The sequence below is a fragment of the Leptonychotes weddellii genome, chromosome 5 (assembly GCF_054177405.1).
Source record: "Leptonychotes weddellii isolate Sample4059 chromosome 5, ASM5417740v2, whole genome shotgun sequence".
Lineage (NCBI taxonomy): Eukaryota > Metazoa > Chordata > Mammalia > Carnivora > Phocidae > Leptonychotes > Leptonychotes weddellii.
The window spans coordinates 12,582,171-12,598,556 of record NC_138373.1 but is presented as its reverse complement, the minus strand read 5'-3'; the positions used below and the strand labels follow the sequence as shown (position 1 = coordinate 12,598,556).

Below are 16,386 nucleotides of genomic sequence, written 5' to 3'. Positions count from 1 at the left end.
ATATCAGTGAGGTCATATGATACATGTCTTTCTCTTTTTGACTTATTTTGCTCAACATAATACCCTCCAGTTCCATCCACGTTGTTGCAAATGGCAAGATCTCATTCCTTTTGATGGCTGCATAATATTCCATTGTGTATATATACCACATCTTCTTTATCCTTTCATCTGTCGATGGACATCTTGGCTCTCTCCACAGTTTGGCTATTGTGGACATTGCTGCTATAAACATCGGGGTGCACGTACCCCTTCGGATCCCTACTTTTGTATCTTTGGGGTAAATACCCACATACTCCCCTTCTTAATGAGCGGCGCCAATACCCCCCCGTCACCAGAGCCAGGACCCTCTATGACTCCTCCCTCTTCTTCACCCTCCTCCAAAACCCAATCAGTCCTCATGTGATTCAGCTGTCATGTTTCCAAATCTAGAATATTTTAGCATATGAAAATAGGAAATGTCAAATCAGTGGTAAATAAGGATAGATTCTTTTTTTTAAAGATTTTATTTATTTATTTTGACAGAGAGAGAGAGAGACAGCGAGAGAGGGAACACAAGCAGGGGAAGTGGGAGAGGGAGAAGCAGGCTTCCCGCCGAGCAGGGAACCCGACGTGGGGCTCGATCCCAGGACCCTGGGATCATGACCTGAGCCGAAGGCAGACGCCTAACGACTGAGCCACCTAGGCGCCCTGAGGATAGATTATTAAAGAAGTTGAGATAAGCATACTTTGAGACAAGGGTCTCTGTGCTGAACCTCTTATACCTGAACACAAAAATATTTAACCCGTTCGGAATTGATTTTGAAAAAAAAAAAAAAGATTTACCTATATGAAAATATGCATGAATATTTGTGTCATCTAGGGATGATGAATAACTTTCTCAGGACATCACTAAAAGAAAAAAAAAGACTGACGGATTTGACTATACAAAAATGTAAAATAGTTGTCAAAAAATACAATAAACAAGTTAAAGTCAAAAGCACAAGTTGGGAGAAATACCGGTAAGATGAATGTGAAAGGAGTTTATTTCACATATACAAAGTTCTTACGAATCAGTAAGGCAAAGATAAATACTCCAGGGGGGAACAGAACGTGGGGTCATCAACTGGCAAATCTCTACAAAAATAAAGACAGTTAAACATATGAAAAAACTCCAAAAAGATTTAAAAAAAAATGTGGATTTAAAAGTATGTCACTTTTCACTCATCAGAACAGTAAAGATGAAAAAGGTAAATCAGAGTCAGTGTCGGGGAGGATGCAGAGAAAAAGACTCTCTCGTATCCCTCTCATGTGACAGAACCACGTTATCTGGAAAGCAATTTATTAATTCGTATTAAAAGTTCTTAAAAATTAATGTGGAATTTTCAGGATAAGAAGATGAATTTAACTCATGAATCTGACACCCTTCCCTACTCAAAGCCACTGAAAACTATAGTAAAGGGATTTTTAAAAAATGAAATAAAAGAGACCCATACATAGGTCTATTCCAAGGTCAGAGAAAACACAAGAGGAGACACAAAGCACAATATTGGGGAAGCTGGAAAGGAGTAGAAAGCTCACAGCCATGTGGCAGCTGACCCCAAGGTAACCATGGGAAACACTGAGAACCAACTCAATTTATACCTCGAGGGACAGAGAAGGCAAGAGCACCAGATACCTCTTGAACTGGGGGTAAAATGCAGAAACAGAAATGAGGAGGACCAGAGGGAAGGCAATTCGAAAGGCAACCGATCACCAGACCCCCATCCCCACCCGGTGCTCCAGCCCACGTGACCCCTCTGCTGTCAAAACCAGCGGGGATCACGATGGGGGAGGCCTCTGATGTGGGAGACGGAAACCAAACAGCAAAGAGCAAAATAGCAACGTGTGGAAATAGACCGTGCAGGGAGAAAAATCGAAAAACAAAACAAAAGACAAAATATTATTAATATCCTCCAGGGGATAAGAAAACATATTGCCTCTATTAAATAAGAACAATATGCTATAAAAAGGAACTCTCAGAGAATAAAAATGAGTGCTTGGAAGTAAAATCATGATAGCAGAGATAAAAAACTGAATAGAAGGGAAGGAAGATAAAATTGAAGAGAGCAAACAAAGCAGAGCAAAAATATAAGGAAAGCTAAGACAGCAGAGAAAAGATAAGAAAATTAAAGGTTCCGCCCAAGAGGCTTAATGATAGAATAATGGGGAAAAAGACGGAATAATGGGAGATGCTGAAATAGAGAACCGAGAAAAATGGGGAGGAATTAGCAATGAAATATTTCAAGAAATTTTCCGAAAACTGATAGATATTCGATTCCAGCTTGAAGCCACTAAATGTCCAGCCCAGTGGATGAAAACTGACCCACACCAAGGCTCATCATTCTTAATTTCAAAACTCTGGGGACAAAATGTTGATTCCACCAGCTCCCAGAAAGAAAACACACACACAAAGGATCAGAATTCGGAATGCCTTTGTTCTTTTAAAAAACACTGAAAAAAGATAATGAAGCAAAAGCATCGAAATTCTGAAAGAAGGTGATATCTATCTCAACCAGGCCATCAGTCACACGGAAAATTAGGATAAAGCTTTCTTCAGCCTTGGATGATCCTGAAAGAGTTTATCTTCCTTGTGGTCTTTCTTAATGACGCTTCTGTTGTGTTTCACCAAAATAAGCACGGAAACCAAGACAAGAGAAAAGCGTGGAGTTTAGCATAGGAGAGGGGGCAAAGGAGGTCCCCAGGAGGATGGTGAGGAGGGATCCCAGGTGACAATGACATATAGCCATTGCGGCCGACTGTCCACAGCAGAGCAGTGAGACTTGAGACAGGTACATGGAGAGCTGCCATTACTCTCCCTCCTGTAAGCGTACCTCATTTTTAAACTGAGGATAGGTTGTCTGAATGAGACAAGAACTTTTAATATGAATTGATAAATTGTTCTCCAGACATGTGGTTCTGTCCTGTGAGAAGTACATGAGAGTCTCTTTTCTCTGCATCCTCACTGACACGGACTCTTCTTAATCTTTATCATCTTTGCTGCTCTAATAAGTGAAATGATAATCTGAACAAGGAGAGATTGTCCCCATTCTCCCCTATAATTGGATATTCTGGCCACAGGCTGACAGAGTTTGCGCCCTCTCTCTCCATGCCTGCTGACTGGATCAGCTGAGGACATTCATTTCGTCCCTCAGACATGGTCTGCTTCGACCTCCGCCTAAGAGTAAGCAGTGCACCTTGATGAGGTCACAGGCAGAAAACACAGAGCAGCCATTCCTTCTGTCCAGATTTTCACCTTATACCCAGCCCTGGTCCACACGATAGCCTGCCAGATGTCCCCACTGGGGTGAGCCCTGTGTTTTCCTGAGCTCACTCATGACTCAGCTGTCATCTCCCGAAGAGCCTATTGTAAACAATTAGGATAGCACATGGGTCAATGCTCTTGTTCTAGGCATGATGGGATATCAGGCATTTGGTAAAAAGTACATTTCTAAAAATAAAGGACCCGGGAAAACTAAGCAAGGAAAATAAATAAAAGGCATCCAGATTGGAAAGTGAGAATAAAGTTGTCACTATTTGAAGATGACATGATATTCTAGATAGAAAGCTCTAAAGAATACACACACACACACACACACACAATCAGAGCTAATAAATAAGTTTAGCAACATAGAAGAACACAAGATCGATATACAAAAACCAGTTGCATTTCCATATATGAGCAATGAGTATTCCAAAAATGAAATTAAGAAAACGATTCTACTTACAACAGCATCGAAAATAATAAAATATCTAGGAATAAATTTCACCAAAGAAGGCAAGTCTTGTACGTCGAAACCTATAAAACACTGTTGAAAGAGATTAAAGAAGATCTAAATAAACAGAGACACTCCATGTCATGGATTGGCAGTGTTAATATTGCTAAGATGACAATACCCCTCAAATTGACCTATAGCTTCAATGCAAAACCTGACAAAATTCCAACTGCCTTTTTGCAGAAATGGACAAACTGGTCCTAAAATTCATATGTCAACACGTGGGACCCAAAATGGACAAAACAATCCTGAAAAAGAAGATGTCTGGAAGACTCCCTTCCTGATTTTAAAACTTACTACAAAGGAAGAGTTATCAAGACAGGGCAATACTAGCACCAGGATAGACACATAGATCAATGACACAGGATATAAAGTCCAAAAATAAACACTCACATTTACAAGGCAGTTTATTTTTGACAAGGATGCCATGACCATTCGATGGGGAAAGAACAGTCTCTTCAACAAATGGTACTGGGACAACTGCGTATCCTCATGGAAAAAAAATTAATTCAGACCCCTACCTCAAACCATATACAAACAATTCACAATGGATATAGAGCTACATGTAAGAGCTAAAACTATAGGACACTTAGAAGAGAATATAGATGTAAGTCTTTGTGACCTCGAATTAGGCAACGGTTTCTTAGATATGACACCAAAAGCTCCTACACTCAAAGGAAAAATAAACCGGACTTCACGAAAATTAAAAATGTTTGTGCATCAAAGGACACTATCAAGAAAGAGAAAAGACAACCCACAGAATGGAAGACAATATCTGCAAATACATTTGCAAAAAATACTTACAGAATATATTTGATAAGAGCATATACCCAGGCGACATAAGCAATTACAATTCAACACTAAAAAGACAGCCCATTTTAAAAATGGGCAAAAGCTTTGAATAGACGTTTCTCCAAAGACAGATTAATGGCAAATGAGCACGTGAAAAGATGCTCAAAATAATGAGTCATTAGGGAAATGCAAATCAAACCACAAGCTATCACCTCACACACACTACGGTGGCCATAATTTTTTTTTTTTTAAAGGAAAATAACAAATGTTGTTAAGCCTGTGGAGAAACTGGAACTTTCATACGTTGCTGGCAGGAACAAAAAATGGTGCAGCCACTGTGAAAAACATTGTGGTTGTGGAAAACAGTCTGATGATTTCTCAAAAAAATGAACCATGGATTTATCACATGACCTGGTGATTTTACTCCTAGGTATACATCCAAGAGAACTCAAAACATGTCCACACAACTTATCACAAATGTTCACAGTGGTACTATTCCTAATAAGCAAAAAGCAGGAACAACCCAGATATCCATCAACTGATGAATGGATAAATAAAATGTGCTAGATCCACACAACAGAATATTACTGAGCCACTAAAAGGAATGAAGTAATGATCTATGCTACAACATGGATGAACTGGAAAACATTATGTTAAGTGAAAGAAGCCAGACACAAAAGGCCACATACTGTAGATTTCATTGATCTCAAATGTCCAGAAAAGGCAAATTCATAGAGACGGAAAGTATCTTGGTGGTTGCCCAAGGAACTGGGAGAGATGGCTAACAGGTTCAGGATCTCTTTGGGGGGAATGAAAATATTCTGGAATTAGTGGTTATAATTGCAAAACACCATGGATATAATGAAAACCACTGAACGGTATACACTTCATAATGATGTATTCTACGTTATGCAAATTATATCTCCATTAAAAGTAAGGGGAAATGATAAAGGATGACCACGATGGGGCATGTTGAGAATTATGATCGATATAATTCCATGGACCCGAATCCCCTCCCCCTCGAACCCTCAAATAAAGATCAAGGCAAAGAACACCAAGTACCTAAACAAAGACCGGAGACTCAGGATATGGCCAGACAGGATCACGCTCAAGAGGAACGAAGTGGATGCTGAGAAATGGAACAGAGAGAAAATGAAAAGCCTTCCAGTCTCTGGTGATGAGAACACAGAGAAGAGGTAAAGCCCTTCACTGACACAGGAGATAAAGAATGAGAAGCAGGTGTCCAAGGCCGAGAGGAGAATATTAAGCTAGTCATTGGACAGAATAAGTTTATGGTTCAGAGGGACCCTGGGCCACTGAGGACACAGAAGACACAGGTTTGGGGCTCAAGGGAGAGGTTGAGTTACCTTGCACCGGAAGGATGGATTTGGAGATAATTCAGAATGTGCACACGGGAGAAAGTGCCCACTGTGTCCTGATGGTGAGAAGCATGAGTGATCCCACTGGAAGCAAGGAGTCCAGGTGGAGAAGACAGTGGTGCTGGGGCCTCAGGAGGAGAAAAGTGCCAGGAAGGAAGCCACCAACAATGTCAGATGTGGCCAGAGTGGAGCAGGGAAGTGCCCACTGGATCGGGTGAGCAGTGATCACTGGCAAAGTTTGCCTGAGTGATTTCAGTTTAATGTACATGAGCACAGAGCATTGTATCTTACTTGGGCTTAACTTAGGCCAAAGTCAACATTGAAGCTGAATGAAAGAAATCATTAAAAAAAAAAATTAACAAGGGAAAGATGCTGATTTGCCTATGCACACAGATCCAGAGTCATCTGGATTTTATTCACATTTATTCACACATTCCCTAAGCCCAAGGTTTTTTTTTTTTTCCCTTCCTTTCTTTTCTTTCTCTTTTTTTCTCTCTTTCTTTTTCTTTTCCTGAAAAAATCTCATTTTTCTTTAATATGTGTGATAACATAGAAGTGAGGAATTACAGTTATCACCTGAGCCAGTCTAGATCAGCCTGAGAATGGACCACTCTACCCTCATGAAAACGATGTTTGCAGATCTTATTTATTTATTTAGGTTCATTCATTTATTTTAGAGAGCGACAGGAGGGGGAGGGGCAGATGGAGAGAATTTTTCAAGCAGGTTCCCCTTTAAGCACAGAGCCAGACACAGGGCTTGATTCCACAACCCATGAGATCATGACCTGAGCCGAAACCAAGAGCCAGATGCTCAACTGACTGAGCCACCTGGGTGCCCCAGATGTTTCTTAATATAAAGATGAATGTTATGTTTCACAGTTCAGGGAGGAAAACAAGAAGAACATTAACTTGTGTTTACTACAGGATTTTAACTATGTAACCTCTGCATTAAAAAAGAAGGGGAGAACGTGGGGGAATGAGCATTTGCCTTCAGTTAGTCTGTGCAGTGTTTGTATTTTCCATTATAAGTCCTTTTTGATATATTCAATTTTCCTACAAAAAGCATGCATTACTTTTGAGATCAGAAAATATGGTTAAAGCTGGGTTTAATCACACTCAAACAGAAAGTAAGCAGGGATAACAATATTAAAGTTAGATGAACAAAATTCAAAGCAAGAAAAAAAATATGCTTTTAAGATAAAGGGAGCATTACATAATAGTGACAACCACCATTAATAATGAAGCCACGCAGATACAAATCTATAGTTGCCAAAGAAACTGACAACAAAATACAGAAATCAAACGTTATTAGGAACGCAGGAAGGAATAGTCATTGTCAGAGGAGATTTTAAAACACCATCATCAAAAAGATGTAAGAAAATAAACTCAGAGTCATCTAAATACACAAAATGGATGTCTGGCAGGAATTCAGTTCCATGATTATAGTGTGTGGGGGTCTTTTCAAGTGTATATAGAACATTTACAAAACTCGGTAATACTAGTCACAGAGAAAATCTCAACAGAGAAAAAAATCTTAAGTTTCTTTTCCAGTTAAAGACAAGGCACTTCTGGCCTGGAGAAAATACACAGGCTAGATTCAAGAAAGGAAAAGAGGAAAACTGCGTTAATATAGTCCACTGGGTATTTTGGCGGGGGGCGGGGGGAGGGCAGGGACAGAAGATGAATGGGAATTAACTCTATGGTCAGACTGGACCAAATACCTGCCCCGCCCTTTTTCTTACCCATTAAACAGCTTCATTTCCACCTGAAATGTGAACCACGGAAATAAGCACTTAACTCAGTGGTTCTCAGTGGGCTGTCTCCACAGTATCAGCACTACATGGGAATTTATGAGAAATGCAAATTCTCAGCCCTACTCTAGACCTCCTGAAACAGAATTTCCTCTGGGGGGGGGGGGCTCCAGGAGGTGCTGATGGGAAAACTGAAGGTGCGTAAATACCCCAGTTCCCTCCCGCCGGAGCAGGCTGACCCAGGGGAGGAGAGGGCTTTACACTCCCTCCATTCCCAGAATGCGCCCCGTGGGGTGAAGCTCTGTCAGCCCCAGGGGCAATCTGCACACCACGCCCTTTGGGGGATGCCTTCCCTAACTGGCTCTACTTTCTCTATGCTCCTAGAGGTGTTCTCTCCCCCTCGCAGATCAACTAACACACTCAAATCTTTTGTCTTAGGGGCTGCTTCTGGGGGAGCCCAAACTAAGACACCCACCAGAGACCCCCACAGCTTGTGTTCTGGTTGGGACTGGCTTGGACTTCCATTTCTTCCTCCATCGCTGAGCTCTGCCAAGATGTCCTCAGGGGAGGGAGCCCCACGGGCAGTGAGTCCTCACCCCGGTTCGGTCCAGAAGAGATCCCCCGCTCTCATCTCTGGGTTTGCTAGCTCTTCTCTGCTCAGCCTCTAGCCACGCCGCTAGCCCCCACTGGCCCGTGCCAGCCCTGTTCTTCTTCATCACTCACTCCCAGGCTGGGTGAGGCTCAGCGAGGCCCGTCTACCAGCCAGGCCCTGGGAAACCAAGTCCTGCCCAGCACGGAGAGGCCAGTTGTGCCAGAAACAGAGGTCTCACCTGCTACGTGCTTCAGAAGCTGAGGGAGCACAGAGCAAGGGCCTTAGGATGGCAGTGAAGGATTCTGGGAAAAGGTGACACAGAGGGGACACCTAGGGAACAAGTGCATGGACTCTAGCCAGCAAACGGAGGACACAGGATCAGGGATTCCCTTTGCTGAAGCAAGAGCTCCATGGTGAGCACACAGGGAGGCTGCAGGGAGGGGTTCTGGGAGCCACGTCAAGGAGACAGACCTGACCAGACAACCTTGCAGCTTCGGGGAAAGGAATGAGCCGTGTTCTAACCAGGAGACTATCAATGTCAGTTTGAGAAGGATCGACAGATAATGAAATGGCCAAAGGTAAAAAGAGAAAAATAAGGATGTGACAAATACAACAGATGCCCCATCCGCCCTCAGAATCTGGAGGCCCGGGCGCCTGGGTGGCTCAGTTGGTTAAGCAACTGCCTTCGGCTCAGGTCATGATCCTGGAGTCCTGGGGTCGAGTCCCACATCAGGCTCCCTGCTCAGCTGGGGGTCTGCTTCTCCCTCTGACCCTCTTCCCTCTCGTGCTCTCTGTCTCTCATTCTCTCTCTCAAATAAATAAATAAAATCTTTAAAAAAAAAAAAAAAAGAATCTGGAGGCCCCAGTGCAGGGGGTCTACCCTGACTGGCGTCTTGCTGGGCCCAGGTGGCCCAGAGCCCTGGGGTAAGGGCCAGCCAGCTCAGAAGGGCCAGGCGGACTTCAGCACCTGGGCCACTGACACGTGACAGGCTCAGCCCAGAGCTCCCGAAGGCAACCAGGGTTCACTCAGGACCTGCGGCATGGTCCTCCCGCTTCTTCACCCTCTCCTGACCCGGGAGCACACATTGGTAAATCCTTCTCTACTCAGCACCCTGAGAGCAAGGGGCTTAACCTGTCCCTAATCCTTCTGTGGCTCAGAAGATAAGCCTCCTTGGCCTAGAGCACGCACACTGGCTGGCCTTCTTTCATGCCATCTGCCTGTGGGGCTTTCTCCCTGCAGTGAGCACAGTGAATTTTGGAGGCTAAGAGCCAACACCAAGGCACAATTAGCAAGACCAATCCCCCCAGCACCCCCACCTGGACACCAGCCCTCCCCCTGACTTGTCTCCAAGGACCTCAGAGGACTTTTGTTATTGCTGCCCAACACTTGCTTGCTTGAGATTTTTTCATTGAGCCATCATTCCTAACAGAGCTGAACCCTGGAAGGCCTGTGGACACTGCTCATTTCCACCTATGGTCATTTTGGGCACAGCAGCCCAGAGGGAACTTCAGATACGGTTCCATCGTGGGACGACGGCAGTGGGGTTGGTGGCGGGGAGCATGGAGGAATTCAGCATTTCAGTGTCATCGACTTGAGGTCATACAGAGAGGGAAACTGAGTCTAGATGTGCGGCCAGTCATTCTTAAGGGCCCTCTAGGACTTGTGGTCTAATGAACCAGCGTTCGCCCCGATGTCTTCCTCAAAACACCCCGCACCCTGCAGGATGCCCCAGGGACAGGAGACAAAGACACGTGGGCTCACGTCACAACGCGAGCGGTGTTTCCCCCCTGCTGACGTTGTGCACGTGCCAAGTTCCTCTCCAGAACAGCTGGGCCACCCCTTACCTTCGTCACTGTTGTCGTCCACCAGGATGATCTCCTTGAGCAGGTGTGTTGGCGTGTGGTTGACAGCGCTGTGGACTGACCGCAGGATCACCGACAGGGCCTCGTTCACAAAGATAAATATGATGGAGATCTGGGGCAGCTCCTTGGCGTACTTCAGCTCCTTGCACCTGCAGGGAGAGAGAGGAAGGAGGAAGGCACAGACACTGGGGACGGATGCATGGACATGTCCTCCCAAGGTGTGAATCACTGGTTCCCTCTTGGCCCCTCTTGGCTAAACCCTAAGAAGGAGATTGTTAAGGGATCCAGCCCTGATTCTCCCAAATGTACCTGGTCCCACTTTGGTGCCCACCTGCCCGACTTCCCACTCCAGGTGCCCACATCTCATTGCCTTGAACCTGCTTTGCTGACACCTAAGCAATGCTCCTGCCACCATCTGCCAGGAGTTGATGCATCAATACCCCAGCTCGCTCACCCCTGGAGCAGGTGACTCTGAGGGGGTGGTTTACACCGGCCCCCAGAGTCCCCCAGTGGGATTAGGCTTCGTCACCCACACCCTTTGGGGGATGCCTTCCCTTCTAAGTCCTACTTCCCCACGCCCCTAGTGGTGTTCTCTCCACCTTCCCAATCAACCGATGCACTCAAATCTTTGTCTCAGGGTCTGCTTCTGGGGAACCCAAACGGAGACATCTACTGGAGACCCTGCTCTGGTGGAGCCTGCATTCTAGGCCATAAAATGCACATGTAAATAATCATAATCAAGGAAGCGGGTCTTCCGCCTGCATAGGAGCATGCTGCCTGAGACAGCCCGATTCTTCTTGCACCCCAACTCTTCCTAGAATCTCCTTGCAGTGGGCGGGGGGGGGGTGGTGGGCAGGAGATGGGACTGCCTGCCTCTGAGGACCTCCCTCATAGCAACTCTCCCAGCCCTGAAAAATGGAGGGAAAGAGAAGAGTTCTTTTCACGGAGGCTGGACACCGGGGTGGAGAGCTCCCGGTCATGTAAGAGCACATGCTCTGCATGGCTCAGTCACAGGAGCACCGCACTCCGTCCCGAGAGCACTAGCAAATTTGCGTCCATGCTGCGCTGAGCCTCGTTAGAAATACCGAGCAGAAACCAAGGAGAATGGAAGAGCAAGCTAAGGCATTTCCATACGTTCTCCCCCTCCTTGAGTGAACCTGAACAATACATAGCACGCACCTTAGAGGAGAAAACAAAGGAAACCAGATGAAGGAATGGAGTGAGAGGGGGACAGCGCTGAAGAAGGAGCCAGAAGAGCGGCTTGTTTTTTTATGCGGAACAGCTTGGGCTGTGTCGGGCCATATTAATCATGCAGGCAATTTTCGGAAGAAAATAAAGTTTTGTTACAATATACATTTGTGTCTCCTGGAGGAGGCTGTCCAGGGACCCATTGATCGTGAAGCCTCATTTTTACCACGTCGCCGTAAATTCACTTCTGGGGGCTGCCAGGGAGATTAGGATGGTTACTGACGGGCTCCCGGCCAGTCGGCAGGAATTCTCTCATTTACCACGTGGTGATCCGAGGGAGGAGGGCGCCCCGGAAGGTCCCTCGGAGCCCCCTCAACCATCCAGAGCCTGGTAGGGGGTCAGAAGCTACCAATGACTGGCCCATCCACGTGAGCACACGCGCCGCACACACCCACCTATTCCGGGCGCTCATCCCTAGGCCTGGTGTCTTTGGCCCTTTGTTTTGAACAGCTTCTGGCTTGGAAAGAAGCAGCGAGAAGACCAGATTGCTTGGCACTGGCACCTTCTCCACCCACAGGCAGTGGGGCCATGATGCAATCGAAGCTCATGTGTGAGTCACGCCTCTCCACCGGAGCAGGCAACCCCTCCTCCGGGTGAAGTGGGAAATGTGGGAGGCTCGGAGGAATGGGGGGAGACCCCCCTCCTGCCCCTTCATGGGTAAAGGTGGCCACGCAGTAAATCAGAGAGGGGCGGATTTCACAAATGAGAAGGGCTCTGTCACACGCTGGACGTGTCACCCTGAGCACACTGTTCCTATTTCGACATCTCTACACCTGTCAAAATAATCCACACCACACCTAGCTGGGTGCCGGGCTAAGATCCCGATGAGGATCATTTGAGAGCCCCGTAAAAATGCAATGTACCAACTCATGGGAAGACCCAAGTCGGCCTGGCCGCCCCACGCTCCCATCGTCCCCTTCTGTAAACTCCCCATCATCATGAGCTAGGCTTCCAGAGTTTCCACTCACCCAGACCCTTCCTGCAGGACCCACCCAGGGTTCTCCTCCCGGCCTGGCCTACCCGGATCTCTGTCCTTGCCCAGCTTACGATTCACCTCTCCTGTGCCCAATGTCCTCAGGGTTTCACACTGGGCAGACAAGATGAACACAATCATTATTATGAAAATCAGCATTCTTTTTTTTTTTTTAAAGATTTTATTTGACAGAGACAGACACAGCGAAAGAGGGAACACAAGCAGGGGGAGTGGGAGTGGGAGAGGGAGAAGCAGGCTTCCCGCCGAGCAGGGAGCCCAATGCGGGGCTCGATCCCAGGACCCTGGGATCATGACCTGAGCTGAAGGCAGACGCTTAACCGACTGAGCCACCCAGGCGCCTCTTTCCTTGGTCTTTAATGTCTAGGGAGGTAGACACCGCCTCAAGCAAAAAAAAAAAAAAAAAAAAATCCCCGAGCCTGGCTTATTGCTGGCTATGGAGAAGATGTGCAGAATATTCTGGAGAGATGGACAATGCAGTTTTGACGCACTAAGGAGAAGGCGCTGACTGATGCACACGTTGCTTCCAATCAGACACCCCATGCCCGACAGCAGAAGATGAGCTCAGGAAGGAAGATTAAGGGTGGACGGTGCAAAGAAGGAGAGAGGCTCACAGGCCATAGAAATACAGAGACAGTGCACAGAGAAAGGGGACAGATATGGCTCCTGCCCTCTAGGAGCTGATACTGAATTCTCACTGTGGTCTGTCCAGTAGCCTGGGCGGTGCTAAGGATAAAGAATAGAGTCTGGATTTGCAAGATACCCGAGAATAAGCAAAAGATGGCATGCCACAGAAACTGCAAACATACTTCACAACCCATAGCTGGGTGTCGTGTTCTCCCTCTAGCAACACAGGCTCGGATCTGGGTCCCAGAAATCATGGATTTCCCTTCAGTAACAGGTCAGCAAGCAATAAACAATCTCTTATCTGAAAGAAGATGGCAGGCAGGAAAACTATCTTTTTTTTTTTTTTAAAGATTTTATTTATTCATTTGAGACACAGAGATACAGAGAGAGAGAGAGAGCATGAGCAGTGGGAGAGGCAGAGGGAGAGGGAGAGGCAGACTCCCGGCTGAGCCAGGAGCCCGATGTGGGGCTCGATCCCAGGACCCTGGGATCATGACCTGAGCTGAAGGCAGATGCTTAACCATCTGAGCCACCCAGGCGCCCCGGAAAACTATCTTAAAGTCTGGATAATTTTCAATCAACACATGAAGGGATGACAAAGAACGTAAGCCCAGTCCTCTCCTCAGAGGGCTGGCAGGGAAACAGTCTCTACCAAGCTGATCTCATAGGGAAAAGAAAGCAGAGACAAGTAACCAACCAAAGGAGATCTCTCAGACACCTTACATCTGTCCTGATGTCTGCCTGTCCGTCTGCCCATATGCCTGGGCTACTTCCTTGAACTTGGTAGCTCCCCGACGGCGACGACGGTTTCCCCCTCTCCCAGAGCATTGACTTCACTTATTACCAAAAGTGCCCACTATCTCCCTTCGTGGATGCTGGGTAAGGAGAGGAGAGATGGGGAGAACCGGCCACCTCAGGACACATTAGAGAGGATCACAGTTGATGTGAAAGAAGGTCAAGGGCCAGGCCTCCAGCAGGAAGAAAACAAAGCCCAAAGAGCTGGCCATGGCCTGTCATGGGCAGACCCCTGCCCATGACCCCCTTTGACAGAGACAACTTACATGACCCCAATGTGGTACAGATCAGAGGTACCAAGTCACATTTGTGACCCAGTCTGCCAAGCTGGAAACAAAAAGATGACCCCCAAACATCCCCACTGCTATCAAAGAATTTAGATGCAATGTGGTCCAGGAAACTTACAGATGATGATGATGATGACGAGGACATCCAACATTTACACAGTGCAGGCTATGTGCCAGAAACCTCTGGAAGCTTCTATGGACTGTTCTGTCTCGTTAATCCTCACAGCAACCTGCCTAGGAGATAGGCAGTATTATCATCCCCATTTCACCAATGAGGAAACTGGGGGCCAAGACAGGTGAAGTCACTTGCTCTGAGTCACACAACAAGCCTGAAAAGCAGCAAGGGTGCCTGGAAGTGAGCTGTTATCATCTGATATTTAGGCTCTTCCAGATGCCCCTGTCTGACCAAGGCAGGGGGTGGGAGCCCTAATGTGAGGGCCCCCCTTCCAGGGCCTACCCAATCTCTCCCAGTCCCTCAGCTCACCAGGATGGGCACCATGTGGCCAATCTGCAGAGCCTTCCTGGCTGCTCACCATCAGCTCTGGTTCTGGGTGAAACGACACCGCTCAGTCTCAGCCCAGGGTCGCCCCACCCTAGTGAGGGGACAGAATACCCAGCACTGCCCAGGCTCTGATCCTGCTGCTGGTAACCAAGAGTCCTGGATTTTGCAGCGAAAACACATTGAACAGGGGCGCCTGGGTGGCTCAGTCGTTAAGCGTCTGCCTTTGGCTTGGGTCATGATCCCAGGGTCCTGGGATCGAGCCCCGCATCGGGCTCCCTGCTCCGTGGGAAGCCTGCTTCTCCCTCTCCCACTCCCCCTGCTTGTGTTCCCTCTCTCGCTCTGTCTCTCTCTGTCAAAAAAATAAAATCTTTAAAAAAAAACCAAAACACATTGAACATTTATAACAAGGCAGCTTGTAATGCAACGCAGTCAAGGCTAAGTGCCAAATGGCTGTCCCTATACAGGATGTGACAGGTGGACTGAGATGGATCAGGAGGACAGGGAAGAGAAGCCATGAACTTGAAAGCTGGATCAATGGATCAAACTTGCATGGGCAAGAACAGAGGGAAGGGCAGTCAGTGAGAGCACTTCTAAGCGCACAGAGGCACTAGGGTCCCTTTCTTGTTCTCTTCGCGGGCCTTCCAGAAGAAACCTATCTAAGCTTGTTCAGAGATGGAGCAGTGAAGAGCCAAGTCCTGGAACCACAGACTCATGTCAGGCTCTCCAAATTCCTACCAGGCCGATTCGTTTTCATTTTCAAAGCACACCAAAAACACGCATGAGGTCATAAAGGTCCACAAATAAGGGTTCTTTACAGCACGCACCAGCAGCATGGAGTGAAACGAGAGGGAGGAAGTGTGCGGAGTCAAACCGAGTAGGTAGTTTGAGTCAGAAAACACCACCTTGACCCCAAGAGCAGCCACACTCCAACGAGAAAACCCTTGAGGACGTGGCACGTGTGGGGGCGGACACATCTTCACATCCAATCCTTCCACGGCTGTGGACAGAGGTGGGAGGGGAAGGCTCCTTCTGGGACTGCCTGCCCACCACCGTCACATCTGCACGACACCAGATCCACTCCAAAATGGAGGCTCCGGGCCCGTGAGCTTCTCCCTTCCAAATTCGGAATGTGCTTTACGTAAGAGAGCTAAGCTGGAATGCCGCCCCCCTCCCAGCCCCGTGCCACCATCCCCTGCACTTCCAGAACGGGCACACCCTCTCCCCTGACCTGGGTAGCCACACTGCACCAACCCACAGCAGACCCACTTCACGTACACCCAACCATCGCAAACTGAGAGGCAAAGAGGCCCCACGCCTAAGAAAGCACTGGAGTGGCCCAGCCACTTAGCAGTGGGATTCATTTTCCAAATGGGGGTGTCCAGTTCCAGAAAGAAGTGATCAGGAAGGAAAAACAAGTGTGCCACATAGTCATCTCTTAGCCGCTGCCTGAATTCCATGAGCCCACAAGCACCAGAGCTGCAGGCTTGGCCAAAGAGTGGCCCGCATGTGCCAGCTCAAGCTATACCAACCAAGCCATGGGTTATGCTCAATCGGAAACAGAAATGGGCCTCCTCGGGCGCCTGGGTGGCTCAGTTGGTTAAGCGACTGCCTTCGGCTCAGGTCATGATCCTGGAGTCCCGGGATCGAGTCCCGCATCGGGCTCCCTGCTCGGCAGGGAGTCTGCTTCTCCCTCTGACCCTCCTCCCTCTCATGCTCTCTGTCTCTCATTCTCTCTCTCAAATAAATAAATAAAATCTTTAAAAAAAAA

At 47.3% G+C, this 16,386-nt stretch overlaps 1 protein-coding gene across 3 annotated transcripts in view; it reads right to left on the bottom strand.

Annotated features, from left to right (window-relative positions):
- The window catches only part of GALNT17 (polypeptide N-acetylgalactosaminyltransferase 17), a 406,327-nt gene that overhangs the window by 234,196 nt on the left and 155,745 nt on the right, over window positions 1-16,386 (bottom strand). Inside the window, exon 3 of one of the 3 annotated variants that reach the window (XM_081819617.1) lies at window positions 10,151-10,317. The exons of the other annotated variants lie outside the window; for them this stretch is intronic. Coding sequence (XP_081675743.1) covers window positions 10,151-10,317 — 167 coding nt within the window. The remainder of the gene's footprint in view (window positions 1-10,150; window positions 10,318-16,386) is intronic. 3 annotated transcript variants of the gene reach the window in all.